This window comes from Erpetoichthys calabaricus, chromosome 3 (genome assembly GCF_900747795.2).
Source record: "Erpetoichthys calabaricus chromosome 3, fErpCal1.3, whole genome shotgun sequence".
NCBI classification, from domain to species: Eukaryota; Metazoa; Chordata; class Cladistia; order Polypteriformes; family Polypteridae; genus Erpetoichthys; species Erpetoichthys calabaricus.
In genome coordinates this window covers 53,808,314-53,833,029 of record NC_041396.2, presented here as the reverse complement: position 1 = coordinate 53,833,029, position 24,716 = coordinate 53,808,314, and the positions used below count along the sequence as shown (strand labels likewise).

Genomic DNA, 24,716 nt, shown 5'->3' with positions numbered 1-24,716 from the left:
TATACATATCTACATATACACATATCTACATATACATATATATATACATATATACATATATATATATACATATACACATCCACATATATATACATATATATATACACATATCAACATATATATACACATACATATACACACATACATACACACACACATATACATATATACATACATACATACACATACATATATATATATTCACACATACATACATACACATATATATATATATATATATATATACACATACAGACACATATATATACATATATTTACATATCTACATATATATACACATATATATATACATATCTACATATATATATACACATATATATACATATCTACATATATAGATTTATATATATATATATATATATATATATATATATATATATATATATATATATATATATATATATATATAGATATATATATAGACATACATATATAGTTTCTTTTCAATAAAGTCATGCGTTAGGCAAGTGTAATTGAATAGCGGCGCGTCATTGAATAGCGGCGCTGCAAGTTTAGTTTCTTTTCAATAAAGTCAGGCGTTAGGCAAGTGTCATTGAATAGCGGCACCACAAGTTTAGTTTCTTTTCAATAAAGTCAGGCGTTAGGCAAGTGTCATTGAATAGCGGCGCGTCATTGAAGAGCGGCGCTGCAAGTTTAGTTTCTTTTCAATAAAGTCAGGCGTTAGGCAAGTGTCATAGAATAGTAGCGGCGCTGCTATTTTAGTTTCTTTTCAATAAAGTCAGGCGTTAGGCAAGTGTAATTGAACAGCAGCACTGCAAGTTTAGTTTCTTTTCAATAAAGTCAGGCGTTAGGCAAGTGTCATTGAAAAGCGGCACGTGATTGAATAGCGGCACTGCAAGTTTAGTTTCTTTTCAATAAAGTCAGGCGTTAGGCAAGTGTCATTGAAAAGCGGCACGTGATTGAATAGCGGCACTGCAAGTTTAGTTTCTTTTCAATAAAGTCAGGCGTTAGGCAAGTGTCATTGAATAGCGGCACTGCAAGTTTAGTTTCTTTTCAATAAAGTCAGGCGTTAGGCAAGTGTAATTGAATAGCGGCACTGCAAGGTTAGTTTCTTTTCAATAAAGTCAGGCGTTAGGCAAGTGTCATTGAATAGCGGCACTGCAAGTTTAGTTTCTTTTCAATAAAGTCAGGCGTTAGGCAAGTGTCATTGAATAGCGGCACTGCAAGTTTAGTTTCTTTTCAATAAAGTCAGGCGATAGGCAAGTGTCATTGGATAGCGGCGCGTCATTGAAGAGCGGCGCTGCAAGTTTAGTTTCTTTTCAATAAAGTCAGGCGTTAGGCAAGTGTCAATTGAATAGCGGCGGCGCTGCAACTTTAGTTTCTTTTCAATAAAGTCAGGCGTTAGGCAAGTGTAATTGAATAGCGGCACTGCAAGTTTAGTTTCTTTTCAATAAAGTCAGGCGTTAGGCAAGTGTCATTGAATAGCGGCACTGCAAGTTTAGTTTCTTTTCAATAAAGTCAGGCGTTAGGCAAGTGTAATTGAATAGCGGCGCGTCATTGAATAGCGGCAGTGCAAGTTTAGTTTCTTTTCAATAAAGTCAGGCGTTAGGCAAGTGTCATTGAATAGCGGCACTGCAAGTTTAGTTTCTTTTCAATAAAGTCAGGCGATAGGCAAGTGTCATTGAATAGCGGCACTGCAAGTTTAGTTTCTTTTCAATAAAGTCAGGCGTTAGGCAAGTGTCATTGAATAGCGGCACTGCAAGTTTAGTTTCTTTTAGGCAAGTGTCATTGAATAGCGGCGTGTCATTGAAGAGCGGCGCTGCAAGTTTAGTTTCTTTTCAATAAAGTCAGGCGTTAGGCAAGTGTCATTGAATAGCGGCACTGCAAGTTTAGTTTCTTTTCAATAAAGTCAGGCGCGCTTTGCAGCGGCGAAGTTCTGCTTTTAAATTTTTATTAAGAAGAAAAGAAAACCTTTTTAAACTGAGGGAAAATATACGAATAACAATTTGTTAAGGATCTGTTTTTTTGTGAAGCTGTCTTTACACAGCTTCTCCGCTGTTTCTCAATTGTGTAATGAATGTTTTCTTCAGCGCTCTTTGTGGCTGTTCCTTGTTTTCAGTTCACGTGATTACGTAGGAGGCGTGATGACGCGATACGCGACTCCGCCTCCCACGGCCATCGACCTGCACTCCATTACAGTATATGGACAAAAAAGAGATTCCAGTTATGACCATTACGTGTACAATTTCAAAATGAAACCTGCCTAACTTTTGTAAGTAAGCTGTAAAGAATGAGCCTGCCAAATTTCAGCCTTCCACCTACACGGGAAGTTGGAGAATTAGTGATGAGTGAGTGAGTCAGTGAGGGCTTTGCCTTTTATTTGTATAGATCTTTCTAACTCAAATAAATTGGATACCAGGAAGGCATCAAAGTTAATCAGTGAAATTACCAGAATAGATTACGAATATGCCAAGTCTCCAAATGAGGCAATTATAGGAAAAGACAGGTTTTGCAACCACAATTTAACCTTTTGATTTCTAAAGAAACTAAATACCTTATCTGTAAATCACGACATCATTATTATGAACACTGTGAGAAGGCCAATAAGATCTTAGCCCAACAAATCCACAAGTAGGAAGTCCATAATGCAATAACTGCAATTTACAGCACAGACGGAGATAAAATTGACCATAACAATACAACTTACACATTTCGAGAGTACTGTAAGTCCTTATATTCTACTCAGTTTAAAGAAGATAAGACACAATTCTATGAGTTCCTTTATTCATTACAGATACCACAGCCAGATACTCTTAGTGCTGAGGAACTGGATAAAAGCTGACACTTTCAGAATTACTAGATGCTATAAACTAATTTCAAAGTGGAAAATCATCCGGCCCTGATGGTTACCCAGTGGAATTTTCAAATAAGTTATAGTAGCTCCACTATTAAGAACATTTATAGAAGCTAAAGACAAAAAATTTCTACCTCATACTTTTCACCAAGCATTAATTACCATCTTTCTTAAGAAAAACAAGGACCTACTACAATGTGCATCATAGAGACCATTCTTCTGAATAACGATGTTAACATATTCTCCAAAGTTCTAGCCAGAAGGATTGAGAAGTTGCTTTCTTCTATAATATCACAAGACCAAACTGGACTTATTAAAGACAGGCACTTAACATCTAACCTTCAATGTTTGTTTAATATTATATATTCACCCATTATATCTAACACCCCAGAGATTGTATCATCTTTAGATGCAAAAAAAGCATTTGACATGGTTGAATGGGACTACCTATTCACTCACTACATTGCGCAAATTTGGGTTCGGCCCAAACATATATGTATGGATAAAACTACTCTATACTAGTCCAGAAACCTCAGTTCGGATTAACATTATTTTAGACAACTTCAAACTAGATCGTGGTACTCTTTGCAATTGCCATTGAACTGTTGGCGCTATGCTTTTGAAATGTATTAGAGATAAAGGGGATTGTCAGAGAAGGACTTAAACAGAAAATATCACTATATGCAGATGATATGATACTGTATATATCTGACCCACAAAATTCTGTGCCAGCTGGCCTAAAACCATTAGCAGATTTTCAAAAGACATATGGACTTAAAATCAATTTGAATAAAAGCGTAGTTTTTCCAGTGAATTCTGTAGCACGTAATATTGGACTGGGCTCCTTCCCTTTAGTCACCAGCTAAGAACAGCTCCTTCCAGTCTCTCCTGCTCATACAAGGATTGCTCAGCTGGAGAAACTTCAGCTGCCATGGTCTTCACACTACCGACCCCAGTCTTGGCTGCCTCCTCCAGCATCTGCCAGACCGCTAGGGGTTGGTTGTCCTCCTGTCTTCCTTCTTGCACATGTAGTCATCCCTTAGATCCCTAGGGATGGCTCATCCTCGTTCAAGCCCACTCCTCCACATAGTCATTGGGTGTGATCCATCCCTCGAGTGCCGATCCTTGCTCCACATGGGACCCCTGACCACGCTGACCTCTCTCTTCCACCTCGTTGCCGCTCTCACTTTTTTATTGATTCTCTTTCCTTTTTCTCTGTGCCGGCCCGTTCTTATACAGCTCTGTGGGCGCAGAGCCTCAATCACACACTGCAGGAAGCCAATTGAGCAGTTCATTACGATCGCACCCGCACGTGCGACTCGCCCCAATTACTTCATCAACTCCCCGTGGCTGCACGATCATGCCATGGAGACTGACACGGCCAAATGAATTATTTAAAAACTGGCTTTTCATTTCGAACCGTGGACCCGCTATATCACAAACATCCACGCATCCAAACTGCGACTCAACAACAACCTAAAGCAGAAGGGGGCATGGCACTACCTTTCAGTTTTATTACTGGATGGCAAATATATAAGCTATAAAGACCTGGACCGCGATACAAATTGGTCTGCAATAGAAAAAAATCTTGCAGTACTTCTTTATATTCCCTGTTCATATTCTCTCAGAATATGGAACCAGTGTAGGGAGCACTTTAAGACAGAGACGCTTTTATCTTTTGCACCTCTACATAACAACCACCTTTTTCTACTTTCTCAAACATATACAGTACATTATTTCATGTCTCGAAAATGCCTGGGATCAAAACACGTAGACACTTGTACATAGATAATGTCTTTGCATCCTATGAACAATTATGCTTCAAATACAATTTCTCATTAACACAATTCTTCCCCTTTTTTCAAGTTGGAAACTTTGCTTAACAGAACCTGCTCAATTTTCCTCACTTTGCACCTTGTTCAATTCCAGAAGAATTATTGATCTGTCTTGAAGACTCAGATAACATATCTACAATTTATAAAAATATTTTAAACTCCCTTCCTTTCAAAGACCCAAGAAGATATTGGGGAAAGGATCTTTCACTTAATATTTCAGAAAAGGAGTGGAAAGCAGCCATGCATACTTGACCTCCATATGCAAAGCATTCAATCATTCAACTTAACAGTTTATATCGAGCGCATTTATCTCATTTAAAATTGTCCAAAATGTTTCCAGGGCAAGATCCAACATTGCAATCCAGCTCCAGTCTCACTGGGCCATTTATTCTGGGTGTGCACCAAATTAACGACAGTTTGGACAAAAATATTTGCATGCCTATCAGACAGTCTAAGTGTCAAAATCACTCCTAACCAATGAACAGCATGTTTGGTGTACTTCCAGATGGCCTTAAAGTGGAGAAAGACAAACTGTAATTGTCTTTAATATACTAATAGCACATAGACTTACCTTGCTCAACTGGAAGAATCACACTCCACCATTCTTAAGTCAGTGGATAACTGATGTTTTATACTACTTGAAATTGGAAAAAATCAAATTCTCACTTAGAGGATCTGTTCAATTTTTTTTTTAAAATGACAGGCTCTAATCAATAACATTTTAGAATAAGCTTCCATTTCATGGAAAAGGATACCCTTCTTTTCTTGCTCCTTTCATAGAATAGCTTTGATTGCTGGATTTTTTCTCTTTCTCTTGAATGGGGGTTGAATTTTTGCTTTGAGTTGTTAAGTTTGACTTGACTTTAGGGAATATTAACTGTTTCTAATTAAAATCAATAAAGATATTTAAGATATTTAAAAAAGTAATAAAGCATTTTTGCATCCATCCATTTTCAAACCAGATTTATGTAATAATAAGGTTGAGGGGGCAGAACCTATCCTAGCAGTATCAGATGCAAGCCAATTACCCACCCTGAATGCAGAAAATAATTAAGGAAAAAAAAAAAAAAAAAATATATATATATATATATATATATATATATATATATATATATATATATATATATATATATTCTGAACTGGAGCTTTTTTACAAGGCATCCTGAAAAGCAAAGAAGAATAAAATTCAAAGCCACTCAAAATTTCATGGCAGATTAAAAAATAACAGAAATAAATTGTAACTCTGATGGTAATATTAAGATTGGGAGAATCCTGCAAATGTATTGCCATCAAATTAGACCTAAAAAAATATTAGAAGAGCATATAAACAAGAATCAACTAAGAAAGTCAACTGTGTTTTTCCTTCCAGAAAGCATAGCAGACTCAGTCTTAGTAGAAAGAAAACAAATGAGTCAGTTTTATAAGTGTCAAAAAATTAATAGTATGTTTAAAATGCAAGAGAGAAAAGATATGGCTTCTGGTACAAATTACTTGAGAAGATGATAGGGTCAGAGGATGACTGAGAAAGAATTAAGCTGGCCTAGATGTACCCAGAAAAGCACTTTGGTTTTGGTGGGTTTAGTCGTACTAAGGTAAATAATAATATGAATACATTTTATTTACATTGCACACTTTATTTATATCTCACATTTCCCATGCTCAAAGCAAACATCTAAGCTTTGATGTAACTGAAGCAAGCAGTAAACTTTACTGAACTCAACATTATTCCAAAAATGGTTATCAACTACAGACCAAATAATGAACCTTGATATCACAAAAAATAAACTTTGGGGAAGTAGACTGATCAAGGAACCTAAGTTTATGCATGTAGTAGGTAAGGTAGGAGTGTAAAACATCACTGAAACTTTAGAAGACAGACTAGCGTAGGACATCACTCACAATACAAATAAGACAATTTAAAGTCCTGTTAGAGATACTTAATAAAAGTAAAAGTACAGAAGTGTGTAGAAGTCAACAATTTCCCAGCAGTAACAGGGACTATCACGAAGATACTTAGCAATATTGAAACTGTAAGATATGTTCTGCTTAGATTAAATATGGTGAAAACTAACAAACCACCAGGAGCAGTAACATTTATTCTTTATACTGTACATCCCACACACATATTTTCGAAGTGTTAGAAGCTAGGAAATATTGTCCCATTATATAAAAAAGGTATTTGAGACAATTTAACTAATTATAGGCCAGTAAGGATTATTCCATCACTTGTCCTGACTGCGACTCTCCAAGGAACAGATTTGCATGTGTGTAATGCTTCAAATCCTCTGTAAGCAGGACATGGGTCAGTAGACCATAGATAGCATGTCACTTGTTCACAGATTCATCTAACAAATGTTCTCCTTATCTGCCCTCAGAGCCTTTGCAGCTGTCCTTCTCAGTTTCCAGTATAGACCAGAGTTGCCATTAAGCCATGTGCTCTCTCAATGATATCCTGGATGACCTACGAGATGACACACCTCCTTCAGGGAACACTAGTAACACCAACACAACCCTCAGCATCCTTCAGGGTCTTGTCACAGAAGGTCTCCCACATCACATTAGGATCAACAGTTGCACCCAAGTCCAAGTTCCTCACAAAAACTGCTTGCAACATTGTTAGAAACAGCCTTATCTTGGAGTCTGGCCAGGTCCAGCCTCATTCTCCTAGTAGGTGGTAGCCTACTAGCATTAAGCTGGATCTTTTGAGTAGCAACAACAAGTATGTGGTCAGAATTCACAAACTGGGCACCTCTGTACACTCAGTTTTGTAAAAGCCTCCAGTGTCTGCTCACAAGGATGAGATCAATCTCCTTCACTACACTGCCAGTACTGGATTACTAAGTCCAACGATGTGGCTCAGGGTGCTGGAACCAGGATACAGTGATCTGCGTCCCTGACCTTTTGCAAAGTCAAGGAACATGGAGCCAGTTTCATCATGGTCACTAGACCAATAGGGACCAAGACAATCCTCACAGACAGCCATGTCAGTGTCAGTGGTCACAGTGAAATCACCCATGACCACAGGACCTCGCAGGCATCCATCAACCACCGTGCGACTGGAGAAGTCTGGTTTTAAGCCTAAGAAGTCTACCCTCATGGCACTGAGGGTTCTCATTGGGCACAAACGTGAATATAGTCAGAGTTTCTTTCTAACCTTTGTCAATATTCGTAAAGCTTTAACTCAGTTGATTGAGCTGCCCTGTGGGAAATCCTGAGATTTCTTAGGATCCCCCCAAAGTTGCTGGATATCTTGGCCAACCTGTACATTGGTACTGTGAGTGCTGTGCAGAGTGGAGGCAAGACCTCTGTGTTTTTCCCAGTTGATTCTGGGGTTTGTCAGGGGTATGTTCTTGTTCTTACTCTGTTCAGTGCTTGTACGGATTTAGTTTTGGGCAGGGTTGTGGGGTCCAGCGGCTGTGGGGCATCTGTTGGTGACGAAAGATTCGCTGATCTTGACTTTGCCGACAATGCTATGTTCTTTGCAGTCAATACAGAATGTGATTGGGGCCATTGTGAGACTGAGTGAGGAGTCTGAGTGTTCGGACTTGCAAGTGTCCTGGATAAAAGCCAAGATCCAGGCCTTGGACACAGCCATTAGAAGTGTGTCTGTCTGTGGAGAGAGTGTTGACCTTGTCGAGAGGATTATACCTCTCTGGTAACTCTTCCTATGAAGTCAGTAGACGGATTGGAAGAGCATGGGTGGTCATGAAATTTCTGGAAAGGGGTGTGTGACGCTCCTGATATCTTTGCAAAAGAAAAGTCTTTAGTCCTGATGCTTTCTGTTTTGTTATATGGTTGCAAGACATGGACCCTATCCACTGATCTAAGACAAAGACTGGACTCCTTCGGTATCTTTGGGTACCGCTAGTTGGCTATGTGTCGAATGAGCCACATTAACTGCATTGTGAGGGAGTGTCAGTTACATCACTACGGCCTAGTGGCACAATTCCCCAAGAGTGATCCGGCTCATTGTTGGGGAACCAAGTGGCTGGACCAGGTCAAGGGGATGCTCACGTAACACCTGGCTGTGGCAGATAGAGGGTCATTTCCGGAGGGTGGGACTGGACCACATGTCTTTCTGGGGGGTTGCCAACCAGGATCCCAAGCTGTTTCGTCGTGTAGTGGGTGTTCCCCAACCTGACCTGATAGCCCAGTAAGCTTAAGATGCATTACATGATTTTATCACTGCATTGTTATAATAACTTACTTTTTTTGGTAAATTGTAGAGAGCACTTTCACATGACTAATCTCAATATGCATAATACTGTTATAGTTATATTTATATTAAGTAATTTTTTATTTTAATTGTTTAAAATCAAAAATTATGAAGCCTATGTTGTAGTATTCCTTAATTCTTCAGTTATATCGACAAATATTGACATTTGTTTGTCTGATGAATAATTAGTCATAGCATAAAGTGCAAGCAAACTCTTGTGTGCAATCCTCTTTCAGAAACTATGGAAATAAAGAAAAAGGTGTTTAAAGTTTAACATATCTTTGTTCATTGGCACTAATATATCAAAATAACAGAAACTGAGATAAATGAAGAAATTTTAGTATAAAGTACCCATCATTCTGCATACTTGGAATTAACTTAAAAAGGTGAAAACAACAGGCATCACCCAAGCTATTCTGTGCTAAAAATTTTAATCAATGTAAATGTGCATGTAGACATGTTCTTTTTATTTTTTTATAGGTTATATTTGAAGAAAATAACATTCCATACAATCGAGTTAAACTTAACAAATGTTAATTCAAACCCCCTTTCCTGAGAGACAGAGAGCAGAGCCAACAGCAAGAGCAAATGTTTGAAAACAACAAAGAAGGAAAAGCTTATTCTAAATTTTTATTAATTATATTTTGCCATATTTAAAAAAATGTTTTGAGGTGATCCTCTAAGTGAGGATTAATTTTTTTTCCCAATTTGAAATAGTATTGACATTCTCAAACAAGGATGCAATCAAACTCTGAAGACTAATAACGGTGAATTTTAAATACCTTCATGAAAAAGAACATAACTACTTGTAACCCTGATGTTGAATAAACTTCTTTTCAATGTTTTTATTTAAAATACTTCACTCTTATCCACCCAATTATCAAGTTTTAAAGTCATGAGCTATTCCAGTAGAATTAGGTGAAAAGTGGTAACCAACCCTGGATGAGACAACAGTACATTACATGGAACTCTCATACACACACTAATACTCACTTAGACTGGGTAGATTTAAAGTTGCATGTTAATCTAAAATGTACATCTTTTGGATGTGAGAGGAAAACTCCACTACCTCCAAAAAAACCCATATGTGGTCATGTGAAGAACTCTACGTAAACAGTGACCTCAATTTGAACCTTGGTTTCTCAGAGCTGTCAGGCAGTAGTGTTAAAAACATGCAGACAAAATGAGAATAAGCAAACTCTAAACAGGCAGTAATGTTAAGAATATATTATTCATAACCTGTTGGAGCCCTGAAAGTATTGTAATTAAATTGTACTGCACCACTTTATGTGAGTCCTCTGTTAAAAAATGTTGCATGCCTGTTATAACCAATTTTGATAATAGGTAATGTAAAGCTTAATGATTATCCCACAATAAGAAGTAGAACATATGATTGCCATATTTCAAATATAGGTCATTAGTTTGTCAGTTTTAGGTGAAAAGAACAAAGAAAAAATGTTTCATAATTGGGTGGATACTAGTTTTATACATTTGCACTGTTCCTAGTTAGAAGGTCTTCTGTTTTAACAAGCTTTAGAAACCTTATTTTAACACTAATTCACAATAATGTTTATTCATCCATCCATCCATCCATCCAATTTTTGAAACTGTGTATTTCATTATAGAAACACCGGTATCAACCATAGATGGGACATTAAATTTTAGGCACAATCACTCAAATCTACAACTTCCAGTTACACAAACATGCACATAACTTTGGGAGGTTGAGGTAACCCAAAGTAAATTTAGGGAAAAACTATGCCTGCAAAGAAATGAAAAAAAAAAAAAACAAAAAACTGAGAAATGTTCAAAAACATTACAGACAAACTGTTTATATACATGTGGTAAAAATCTGGTATCTTTCAGTCACCTATATGTGGGAATGTTTATTGATATAATTGTGTGTGCATTATACTGAAGGAACATTTAGTTCAAGTTGAGCTCCAACCTTTTTTCCTTCTGATAATTATATTATTGTGGCTTCTGAATGGATTGATTAGCTAAATAGAAGGAGGAACATTATTCTTTTTATGAGTATAACAAAATATTCCAATCTGATTACTGTGAATTTTTTTATGACCCACAATAACAAAAAAACTCAATAATAAGTTATCTCAACTTTAAATCATAAAAAGAAAACACTGAAAGAAAAAACAGGAATCAAGTAAACCTACAAGAAAAGACTGAGTACAAGAACAAACTTTAAAAAACACTAAGTATGAGCACTGACTGCAAAGAAAAAAATGAAGCAAAAATAACAGCAATAAATTCTCAATACCAAGAAGTGCATGCTTTACTTCTTTCAATTTATTTCTCTCTCCATTTAGCGATCACTAAATAAAATTTACTTTTTTTCAAGAATCTACAGAAAGTAATCCATGACTTTGCCTTTTCATTGTAGCCATTGTCCTAATGGCCTTTTTTTTGTTTAATACAAACTTGATTCCCTTTCTTGCCTTTCTATTTCTGAAGTAGGCCAGAAAATTCTGAAAAATTTCACAAACTCTACCTTTCTTTTCTAAGACAGCAAAGACAACTCCATTCAGTTTATGAATATAAATTGCTGGAAAGAGGAAATAGAGCAGAAAGATCCAAAAGAAGGTAAACCTGAGAAGCAAACAGTATAGTGCAAGAGAAGACAGAAGAAAGAAACTTTGGCACAACTTGCTAAAAGGCTGAAACTTGAAAAGATTTCCAATACATATGTAAAAAAGTACCTGAGAGTTTAGAAGAACAAATAATACAAAGAGGATCATTAGAAGGTCCCACAGCAAAACATTTATACATGGTGAAATGCAGGAGGTGCATGAATATGAATTGTATATATGGAAATTTGGAATTTTTAGAAGCAAAAGTGATATTCTTACAAATCAGGTTCTAATCAAGAAGAGTAGACAGTGATAGGTCACACTTCCAAATTATCTAAATGGGCAAGAGCATGGAGGCAGTTTTGTGTAAAAAGGTATAAGTAGCAGAGACAGATTTAATAAGTTAAAAGAGGGTGGGAGGAGAGTGGAGATAACAGGGACACACCACAAGACATGATAAAAGACCAGAGTTGGACATAGAAGAAAAAGAGAAGTGTGATACAGAAAAAGTGGAACTCTGTGACTAAAGCATCAAAAATATCACTAAGGATAGTAATACTACTTTCAGCCCAGGAATTAGATGGTGTTAGTTCCACTGAAGGAGGAATGGGGTTATTAAAAATGGGGGTGTATGAATGCAGATTTAGAAAGTGATCTACATGTTTATTTACTTTGCACCAAATTGTGCATAACAGATTAAAAGGTCTAATTAAAGGGATTACTGTTTTTAATTCACAGAATTGCATATGGACAACAAATGGGAATTGGATTCAGATACAAGACACTGATTCACAAGGCAGCTGCATTAACCACTAAATGTACTTTATATAGCATACTTTCAAATTTACTAGCAAAAAAAACACTACATACTGAACATATACAGTGCAAATACAGGTAAAATGTGAAATATATATACAAGCAATCTCTAAATTAACACAAAAAAACAATCTGATAATGAAAAATAGTATTAATCGGTACATACAGTATGTGGCAGGAGGCTGGGGGCCAGACCCAGCCGGGACGCCTGGAAGGACTGGGAGGCAGTCTGTACGTTCCCCGGGCCACGAGGAGGCAACCGCCCTGGATAAGCAGGGGACCACGGGGATGGAGCAAGGTGGCACAAACCCATGGGGGCCCATGGCTACCGCCAGGGGGCGCCTCAAGTCTCATAAAGCCCGGGAGATCTGCACTTCTGCCTCACCTGGGAAGCCGGGGGAAGGTCCTTCCAGCGACACCCGGAGTGCTTCCGGGTGCTCATGCGGCACTTCCGCCACACCAGGAACTGCCGCCAGAAGAATGTCATCAAGCACCCGGAGCACATCCGGGTGAATATAAAAGAGGCTGCCTTCCTACAGTCGGGGAGCTAGAGTCGGGAGCTAGAGGTGGACAAAGCTCCAGTGACAGAAGGAAGAGAGGCGGTCCATGGACATTGAAGGCCCGTAGAAGGGTGTTGTGGTGCTGGAAGCACTGTGTGTGTGCGGGACTTGGGTTTTGGGTCCCTAGGAACAATAAACATGTGTGATTTAGAACTGCCGGTGTCCATTCGGTTTGTATCCGGGCTGGTTATCTCACAACTCATACAGCCAATCTTTAATACAATAATTATAAAATAAGCATTATATAATAATTTTAATAAAGCATTAACAACACATTAGCATGTTGCATATTGCTCAGTAATTTTACTCTGAGAGGAAGAAAGAACTCCAGCCAAAACAGATAACCAGCAAACACTGTCAAGTTCTTTACTTTGGCTGCAGTCCATGTAGCAAACAGTATTTTAAGAACTATTCATAATGCTGTTATGATCTAAACCAGATACAAGCATTCATATGCCTAGTGTAGTACTTTTAAAAAAAAATATTATTAGAAACTTTTTATATAACTATTCACTTAAAACTGCTTGACAAACCTTAAAAATAAAAACAATTTAAAATACTGGGCATAGCACAAATATTATATATGCAAAGCATGACAGAATTGTTGTAATTAAATGAATGTTGATTGATCATTTGTGCATTCAAGCATATTTTAGTATTACAGAAACTTATCTTATAAATCAACAAAACAGATCTTCATTCAGTTCTGGTATCAAATAAAAATACCCATTTTTTTCTGAAAGGTGGATGGCATATAATACATTTCTGTAATATAATACAGTTTTGTAATGTTTTAAATTCTAGTGCATTCTCCATAGTGTTGGCAGTGGCAGACAGCTAGCCATTTCAATATACCTGAAAAACACTTTTTACAATCAGAAAAATAAAATTAGGGTAATTCTGATTGATAGAAGTTGGGATATATATAAATTACCTAAATTTGGCTATACTATTAAATGCTATTACCAGCAGGTGTCAGTATTATTCAGAACAGAATTACTTCACAAAACAATGCCCATCAAACACAGTAGCTAGACAGAAACTCTGCATTGGCACAAAATTCCTTGGGCACTGGCCACAGGGAGGCAGACGTATGCTTATAGAATGCACTGCTTCAGTACTTGTGCCACATTTACCTTTGTCAATGCCAGGACTTCTTCTAAAAATGTATATAAACACCAACACAAAGATTATTCTAATGAAACAACCATGACCAGCAAAAACAAATGTGTAAATATAATATAAATAAAGATAACACCTACCTAAACGCTTTAATATGAAACAAATTAAACATGGTTGTGGCTAATGAGTTAAAAAAGTAAAGTAGTAATCTTTTTTGATAAACCACATTTTTTGAATTAGAGTATATACAGTATAAACTGATACCTACATCTTTAATACCTGCTTCTTCTTTCAGGATTATATCAGTTATTAAAGTATCTGTAGCAAATGTTTTATTCATATTTTGTGAGACACTGCAGTTACAGCAAGAAACATTAATCTTATTACTATGCATCCATCTTTTCTTGATACACATAAATGTTTTAGTAAACAGGAAAAGCTTGAGTTACCACAGATATTTTCAAAATAATGCAATTAACAGTTTCTGATGACTTAAACAATGCTTATCTTTAATATTTCAAAATTTCATGTAATTTTAGCAGACTCTTTAGTAGATTAAATACTAGTAATATTGTATGTGCAATAAAGCATAGCACATATAGTTAAAGTTTAAGTATCCACTAGAATGACATTACCTCCTTTAAACAGAAATATTACATACACTAAACTGAAAATCTTGTATGTGTCACAATACAATAACGAAGAAAAAATATTTTTTTTAGAAATCTGAAAACTTTCAATTTGAATACAATACTTATTAACAATTAAAATAAAGAACCATCACTCATATTACTTAAATTTTGTAGACCTTGGAACTATAAATTAATTTTCTTTACAAAAGTATTTTATAATAGTGGTAATTATGAAAGGCACTATAAATCAAACATTGACTAATGTTTTATACTTTTAACATGTTAATGTATCATTCTGTTCATCTATTTTACCTACTTAATTTCCATCCATCCATCCTTTTTTCCAACCTGCTGAATCCGAACACAGGGTCACGGGGGTCTGCTGGAGCCAATCCCAGCCAACACAGGGCGCAAGGCAGGAACCAATCCCGGGCAGAGCGCCAGCCCACCACAGGGCACACACACCCACACACCAAGCACACACTGGGGAAAATTTAGGATCACCAATGCACCTAACCTGCATGTCTTTGGACTGTGGGAGGAAACCCACGCAGACATGGGGAGAACATTCAAACTCCACACAGGGAGGTCTCCTTACTGCAAGGCAGCAGCGCTACCACTGTGCCACTGTGCCGCCCCATTATATATTTTATTAGCTATGTAGAAAGTAATTAATGTTTCTTTTCACAACTAGGTCCCTTGCATGACTCTTAAATTTAAGCTTAAAATATATAAAAAATGGATTTATATATAAAATTATGACATTTGTGTGTGTACACCTGAAAGATGCAGTCATACAGACAGTTCAGTTAGTCTGCAAAAATATAATTCTAAGAAAAGCATTTATAAAACAATTAAAAGAAGCAACAGGCACCTACCTTAACATGCTGACTAGTAAAAACCTCAACATCTACTACACAGGCTATAAGAGTGGAGATATCACAGTCCATGGTCTGTGCAGGCATGTTTTCAGTCTCCTTTATGAAATAGTTCAGAATTTAGCCTACAAAACAAGCAGGCTTTAAAGTACTGAATTCCTTTGTATATTTATCAGTTCTTCTGAGTTGGGCGACTGGCATCAAAATACATTCAGATGTACCGAATGATCGAGTAGTTGGCTTCCTTATGGCAGTGAACTATAGTAGTTCAATGTCTTCTCACTTCTCTCTACTCGCAGCATGAAGCGACTCAGCACAGTGGCAATAGCAAACCACATCCCACCCCCCACCCTCAATGACATCATAGCCAGGCTGACATCAGTTACATCTCTCTCTCCCTTCCTTAAAAAAAAATCTTTTTTCTGACTGGAGGCGATGTTCTGGATCAAATTGAACATGATTATGTGCCAAAAACAAATTCAGACAAATGAATTGAAACAGTGTTTTTCAAAGAATTGAGTCAGAACCTTTTTTGTTAGCAGCTTAAGTTAAATACATTACATTTACAGCAGCTTTAGCTGTGCTGGATAAGGCTAAAATAAACAGTACTAAATTTAGAAGAAAAAAATCATCTGCAGTGTTTCAGGAATTAGATGTACACTCTAAATAGAAGAAATAGGATTAAATTCCTTAAAATGCACAGGAAATGTTATTAAAACAAAAAAATGATACACTGACTAGTGTACACTATGTTTATGAAAGTGTACATCATTACAAAATATGGGGTGTAAAGATTTAATATGTACACTAACATGTGTAACTGAGGTATAAAAATGCCACACCTGTTATACTTTACAGCTCTTGTATAGAATTCCTGTACTATATCTATCAGAAGTATGAGGTGTTTATAAAATATGAAAGGAGATTATGACACATAACAAGACATAAACAAAACAACTTAACAATAATTGAAATAAAATAAATACATAATACAGGTTAGCAAGGGTGTCTGTTGTACTGAAAGATTTAACATTTAAGTTTATCTATTTAATTAATAATATGAAATTCCCAAACCCACTTAAATCCATTTCAAGAATTCAGGGACTAGAACCTACCCAAGCATCATTGCATAAAATACAGGAACAATTCCTGGATAAGGCACCAGTCCATTGCAGATCTAGCTGATACTTTTACCTAAACTCATAACTGCATCGAAATGTTTGCAAATTGCTAAAACTGCAGCTTACTGTACAGTGTGGTTAGGTCTTGGGATTAAAGTAGACACCCACATTGTAACCCAAAACCTCAGATATCAGGCCACCCACTGTCAGCTTAGGAATAAAACATCAACCTAGTTGTTAATTAATCTCATTGATTAACACTTATTCTAAGATAAGACTTGCATCCAATATGTACATAACAATACAATAATGATTTTTTTTAAAGATTCAAATTCAAACAAATTCATGCTTCATACACAGCTTTGTGACCAATGTCATCTCTGTTAGTCTGTTCTGTCAGCACATTGTCAGATAAAGAATTTATCATATATTATGGTACCTGGTGCCATTTTTTCCACAGCAGGCTAGTTTCATTTTAATGGTTGCTCGATTAAGATAAATGTTCATCTAGGTCTTATCACTTCTAACCTCTTGAACAACAACCTTCATATTTAAAAATGGTAAGAGGTGCAGTTCTGAGTCTCTTTTGGTTGAATGCTGTTAAGAATAAATGTTCCATCCAAGATAAAGGGTAGAAAATAATTCTGTACAAGCAAAAAAGAGCTTTGCTATGCAAATACAAATGTAACAAAAGGTGCATACAATAGTCAGTGATACACAGGATAACTGAAAAAAACAACTGCAGAGAAATCAAATTGTCAGTTCAAAAGTACCTAATGATCCAATAATACTTGCAGCAGATGCACTGCTCTTTTTTAAAAATACTCTCAAACAATGGGAACAATTATGTAATAGATAAACAAATATTTTAAAATCTCAGTCTAACAGAAAATACACAGTTCATTTGTGTTCATCTACATACAGTATATGGTATAATGCACGTGAGCATAGGGGAAAGCTGAAGAGCCCTAGTGACTGCAATTCTACTGTCGCTGCAGGGGTTGGTGCTGTGTTCTAATGCCTCTCTCTCTCTTCCTCCCTCTGTAGACTGGCTAGAACACCTCTGGATACCATTTCCAGTGTCCATCCACCTGGACCCGCCTGATCCTGTCAGAAGGGCCCAAAACTGGAAGCTCCACCATCTTGGGAGAGTTCTATTTTGAACTCATGTCTGTAGAGATGACTCCACAATAATTGTGTTTTACTTTTGTTCTTTTTTTTTTTTTGCTGTATTGAATTATACAGTGTGGCCGTCTTTGTAACTCTTTATCGTTCTCCTCTCTTTCTGTTACTATGGATTATTAATTACATTTTTTACATTTGTTACAAGGTTGATTTTTATTCAATAATGCACGTGGAGAAGGTATGCATCTAAGGCAACACGAAATCCATTTTATTTTTTCACAAATTCTATCTTATTTTTTCTGATTTTTGGTTTTACCCATTTTATTTCTCCTTCATTTGGACAACTGAGTTTTTACCATTTTTTACTATAAGAATGTAGAAACAGCTACAATAAAACAAAAGTGAAATAGCACTTTGAATTCCTTTTATTGAAGTGGCACTATGGCACAATTGTAACATCCATCCATCCATTTTCCAACCCGCTGAATCTGAACACAGGGTCACAGGGGTCTGCTGGAGCTAATCCCAGCCAACACAGGGCACAAGGCAGAAACCAATCCCGGGCAGGGTGCCAACCCACCGCAGGACACACACAAACACACCCACATACCAAGCACACACTAGGGCCAATTTATAATCGCCAATCAAACATAATAGCTAGAAATTCATTGATTAAACTAATGAATTAATCATATAAATTCAGAACAATAACAGTCCTTATATCGTAATGCACTTAATCGGTGCAATTTATTTTAACTTGAAGCTTTACTAATTTGGTTTACTTCCATCTCTGACACATATCCCCACTGAAGTACATGACTGTGAGGCGCTCACTAAGTGAATCTCTCTCGTCTTTGAGGATAGCCACTGTTCCTACGACAGGATGAATCTTAGTGGCACCGCAACCGCTACAGTATTATATTTGCTACAGCTCCTCTCACAGTCCACAGAGCTGAAAGTACTGTATATTTAGGGCAATGAAATCTATGTCACCATTAGAAAATGCTATCTTGCATCCTTAATATAATTGGCAGTTTAGACAGAAGGAGAGAGACTCTCATTTAAAGCACAAAATGGACATTCCAGTGATGTAAAAACTTAGCAAAGTCCAGGTGGAATGCATCACACGCTTATCAGTTTCAGCAACACCATAGAATTTTGCAGTTCTGTTCATCAGGTAGGAACCCACATCTCCATTATGTTGTATGATGAGACTGCAGTAGGACAGGGAGTGCCCTCCAGAATTGTCAAAACTGTGTTTGGTTTGTTGCACCACTATTTAGGGTCTCCAGTTTTTCATCAGTTTCAGCTCTAGGATGTTTGTTACAGCCTGAGCTGATTTGTTGTCAGCCAAAAAGAAATATTTGTAGGTGAATATTTTCAGTGTGGTACTGTGCTCATTTGAACCAGATATTCCATCTGTGGTTTCCTGCATCAAGGGGGACCTTGGACAGCACAATCTCTTTCAGTGACAATAAGGTTACCCATCTTCTTTTCCTGGCAAGTTTTCTGTAGAAGGCAAACTTCACCCACTTTTTTACTGATGTAGCATCATTGATGTATTCATAGTGCTGCCAGACCTCTCCTACCAAACTGATGATATGACAGAAGAAGGTTAAATGTATACCGTTGGGCATAACCCTGTTTAAACCTTCTAGGTATGCTTTCAGACAGTATGATGTGTTGTCTGTAACCACTGCTAAAATGTCATTAAGATTCAGCTGGCTGTTTTGAAGGGACTTAAGGACTGGACTGCCTGTGTGATAAGGTGGGAATGTTACAGCTCTCCATAAAGATGACATCTTCAGTACCTGAAATTGTAATTACGTACTTTATTTCTAATGATTGTTAAATTTAGACGCTTACAGACTGAAAATGTACATCATTACATCAATAGTTTAAAAATCTATACCTTCACATCTGTAGTGTCTTCGACTACATATCTTAAAATAAATAAAGCAAAAGAGAGATGCACATTTAAGGGCTTGTTGCATCTGAGAAGAAGCCTGCTTTTCCAGCCAGGTTAGTTGGTGCTGAGTTTATAACCGAAGAGGCAAATGTAGACCCAGCATGCCTCATCACCACAAGGCAAAACATTTTTTAAATTCAAAAACATTTCTGTTAATTTTCAAAAGGGATCCCGTTTACAACCAATGTCATTCACTAAAAAGATTTTTCCATGGGAAACACTGTTAATACCGGTTACAGTAAATATAATTTACACTGCATCGGTTACAGTAAATACATCCCGTACAATTAGGCCTGCCTACAGGAAAGAATTACCAGACAATCAAATGTTTATTCACCTATCACAATGCAAAGAGTGTTAAGATCTCGGTTATCATCTATGAACTATGACATAGATTTTCTTGCCACAAATCTTTTGAAGAAAGAAGTTTGATGAAGACTGGTATCATTTTCCAGCAGTGCACCACCCTGTTTACTACGCTTAGTAAAGAAAGAACACATCCTCTTCATTTTTTCAAGCAGTACATCTGACTCTGCACACACAGGCATAAAATCCTCCACAGACTGGCATCTTGTGTTTGACAATTGGGTTGTTTCCTCTATTGTCATCTGAAGGAGAGCACACATTAATCTTCATTTCTCCTTTTTCTTTAGATGGGTTTTAGATTTGACGTGTTAATTGCAAGCATCTTTTAGTGTCCATTCTATGGTATGTTTTCAAAACTTGCAGAAAACCAGATTCGTAGAAGTCATTGGGAAATTGTTGTGCCCTGAATTTTGCATTTAAGATGATGTTTCTTAGTTTTTTAGTTGTGGTTGGGATATCTGATTCTGCTTTCTTTGACATTTCACATATCTCATGCAAATAGGTAAACGCATGTGCATTTGCTAAGAAGAAACCATGCATAAACACATGCACATACAGACAGAGGAACAAAAATTACTTTCGCTTGAAAAACAACAAATCAGAACAAAGTTTCCAGATGATAGGACAGATTACTCAAAAAGTAGTTGGGAAGTTTTGTAAAAATCACCAGTCCAATCTCCAAATTCCACACATTTCTGTGTTTAAATCTAAAAATCAATTTTTATATGTTAAATTCATGACTCCATCCATGTTCTCAGCATCACAGAAATCATAGTGTCCTGCACATCAAAGGTAACTATCTACCCAAAACAATGATATTCTCCATTTGGTACTCTCCAGCACATTTCTAGTAATCATTGGCTCAAGTTAAACATTGGCTTTTAAGTGTTTGCAAATCTAAGCAAAAACTACCATGCTTTTAGTAGAATTTTTGCCAAATTAATCAAGAAGCCCTTTTTGGCGAAAAGACTTACCTGCCAATGTATGTCATGCTTGAGTATGCTCTTCACAAGTGGAGAAGTACAACTGAGTAGCTTACCCCAAAAGAAGCCTACATTTTAACATAATATTGTTATACAACACTGAACCACAGTGGATTTCTAATTTGATTTTTTTTTTATAGTGATCAACAGAAAAAGACTCTTTAATGTCAAAGTGAAAACAAATCTCTGCAAAGTGGTCTTGTCACATTACTACATCTGTAGCTTGAAAATCTATACAAATGTAGCTTCTTTTACTACATATCTTAAAATAATAAAGGTTAAGCTAACTAATCTAAAAGACACTAAATCCGTGAATTAAACTTGTTGCCTCTTCATACATTCTCTGTGTCAGATGTGTTATTGTATGTACATTGCATTGAATACTATCATTGTCTTTTTAAAAATATGTTACTCAGGATATAACAATAGAGTCACACTATGAACATCCACACAAAATTCTTCTTTGGGGTAAAATTTTCTGTGGGCCACAAATTTATCAAAAATTAATAAATGGAGGTTTATGTAAACAGTACACATTTCTACATAGAGCTGAAAAAATAGAAACGAAACCCCAAATAACATCTAATTTCTTGATTAAATACACTGATAAAGTCTATGGTCACAAAGAAAGTGAAGAAGCTCCTTCCACAAAGAAATGTTGGAACTTCTACAGGTTAACTTTTCCAGCAGTGGTGGCAGATTCTCCCTTTCACATATGCAGTCAACTGCAACATCAAATCAACTTCCCTTGCACTTTGACTCATGGTTACTCATAACCCTTCTCAGTAAAATATTTGTGAACAATACTGAATGTGTAAAAAGGGTTTTAATGACACACATTAACCTCCTAACTACTTTAATTAAATCACTAGGGCTCTTACAGCACATACAGTTAAAAATAAGCTTTCATTCGTGCACGTTGGCTGCATCATACAAATTACATAGATGCCATAAACTGATCCTTGTGTCTCTCTTACCTCTATAGTTAAAATAACTTTAGGAAAAACTTGGACCTTTTAATTTAGAGTTCTGCTCCACTCATTTGGCCACATCTTCTGGACAAAATTTAGGAAAATATAAACACTAATAATAATAATAATAATTCTTTGCATTTATATAGCGCTTTTCCTACTAAAGGAACTCCATGATACACTGCTGTAGTGTTAATTTATAGCCACTGGGGAGACAGGATGTCATAAGGAACTGCTTCGATGACAACTTCTGGCTGTCAACTCCGTTGTAATAAAGATCTATTTAAAGCTGTACTGAAAAGTCTTTAGGGAGTTGCATTATCCATCATGCCCTGAAAATGTATGATCTACAGATACAGAGACAAAATATTCAGCAAGTAATATGCTCTTTGACTCGAAGATGTGTAGTGTGACACCAGTTTAATAGAACTATGTAGAAAAAGCCAGCAAAAACTGATGTACCAATATGTGAATGAAATGTATGTGAAACAGAAAAGCTGAGACAAACTCAAACAATTAACTTTTACCATGGTAACTCCAACCCAAAATCATTAACTTACAATTGGCAACATGGGAAAAAATGGCAAGTGTCATGGATGGCCATGGGTTATACGCCATCTTCGGTGCACCATATAGCTGATAGTGTACAAAACTGCAGAACTAACCCCAGATTAGAATTATACATTTTCTAAGAGAGAGACGAGAAAGCATGTGAACTCAGATGCAGACTGTATAGATATGTATAATAAAAACAAGAACGACTAGCAATAAGGATATGCCATTGTGCATAGTAGGATCTAAAGCAAGTAGATATTCACTTCAAATAATATTTTTGGTGCCTGCAAAAGATGACAAGAATTAATGCATTACTTTGTTTTGTTTTCATTTACGTACTCTTTTGGTAACTTTGCCCTGTTGGGATGACACTGTCAAAATATACTTTTCTCAACAAAGAAGTATGAAAGGTCATGGTAACAATAGAACTTATAGCTGAATAATCTCTAGCTTTCTTGGATTTCCTGATTTAATGCAAATTATGAGTAACTAACTGTTTCTCACAATAGTCAAACGCATAATAAATAAACTAGGAATTTAGAGGCAATGAATAAAGTTCAGTCTTAATTCCATTGTCATTCAATTGTTAACCCTTAATAGTTTGATCCACAGTACTGAGAGAAAGAGAGGTTCTTCAGTTGCTTACTTTTACATTAATCCTTGTACAAAACCGAAAGCGGTGGCCATTGCTGCTAACAGAGTTCCATTTCAGACATCCATGTCCCGAAACGGACAAGACAAAAATCCCTTACTTTTAAATTACAATATTAGAATATTTGAAAAGTTTTGACAAGAATGATTCATTTAGCCCAACAAAGATCACCAATTCTATCTATCTAACCCAAGGTACAAGTTTTGAAGGTCCATAAAGTCCCACTCTATACCACAATACTTGGTAATTTATTCCATGTGTCTATGGTTCCCCAAGTGAAGAAAAACGTTCTAAAGTTTGGAAGAAATTTACCCTGAACAAGTTTCCAACTGTGTTTCCATGTTCCTGTTGAACTTAGTTTAAAGTAATGGCTTGGATCTACTGTGCTAATTTCTTTCATAATTAAAGAAAAAAAAAAACTTCAATCATGTCACCTCTTAATATCATTTTGTTTAAACTGAAAAGGTTCAACTCCTCATAACACATACTCTGCGGACCTGGAGTCAATGTAGACGCTCTTCTCTTAACTTTTTTCAAGAGCTGCCATGTCTCTTATGTAGACAGGAGACCAAAATTACATGCAGTACTTCAGGTGATACCTCACCAGTATGTTATAAATATTAGGCATAACTGCCTTTGAGTTGTACTTTACACATTATGCTACAACAGCACTCAGTGTAATAATAATGATATAACTCAACATTCAGTTAGTTTTCTTAATGACTTCTGTACGCTGTCTGAAAGTTGATAAAGAGAATTCCACTAAAACTTCTACGTCCTTCTCATATGGGATACAGTAATCCCTCCTCCATCGCGGGGGTTGCGTTCCAGAGCCACCCGCGAAATAAGAAAATCCGTGAAGTAGAAACCATATGTTTATATGGTTATTTTTATATTGTCATGCTTGGGTCACAGATTTGCTCAGAAACACAGGAGGTTGTTGAGAGACAGGAACGTTATTCAAACACTGCAAACAAACATTTGTCTCTTTTTCAAAAGTTTAAACTGTGCTCCATGACAAGACAGAGATGACAGTTCTGTCTCACAATTAAAAGAATGCAAACATATCTTCCTCTTCAAAGGTCTCTAGCAAACAAATCAATAGGGCTGTTTGGCTTTTAAGTATGCGAAGCACCGCGGCACAAAGCTGTTGAAGGCGGCAGCTCACACCCCCTCCGTCAGGAGCAGGGAGAGAGAGAGAGAGAGAGAGACAGAGTTTGTTTTTCAGTCAAAAATCAATATGTGCCCTTCGAGCTTTGAAGTATGCGAAGCACCGTGCAGCATGTCGTTTCAGGAAGCAGCTGCACAAAAGATAGCAACGTGAAGATAATCTTTCAGCATTTTTAGACGAGCGTCCGTATCGTCTAGGTTTGCGAACAGCCCCCCTGCTCAATCCCCCTACGTCAGTATCAGAGAAACTCAGCGCAAGAGAGGGAGAAAAGTAAGTTGGGTAACTTCTCAGCCATCTGCCAATAGCGTCCCTTGTATGAA

General features: G+C 36.6%; 1 protein-coding gene across 3 annotated transcripts in view; it reads right to left on the bottom strand.

The window, feature by feature from the left end:
- The window catches only part of rcan2 (regulator of calcineurin 2), a 191,724-nt gene that overhangs the window by 45,697 nt on the left and 121,311 nt on the right, over positions 1–24,716 (bottom strand). The window contains exon 1 of one of the 3 annotated variants that reach the window (XM_028796835.2): positions 15,484–15,777. The exons of the other annotated variants lie outside the window; for them this stretch is intronic. Coding sequence (XP_028652668.1) covers positions 15,484–15,570 — 87 coding nt within the window. The 5' untranslated portion in view covers positions 15,571–15,777. Of the gene's footprint in view, positions 1–15,483; positions 15,778–24,716 lie in introns of those variants that run through there. 3 annotated transcript variants of the gene reach the window in all.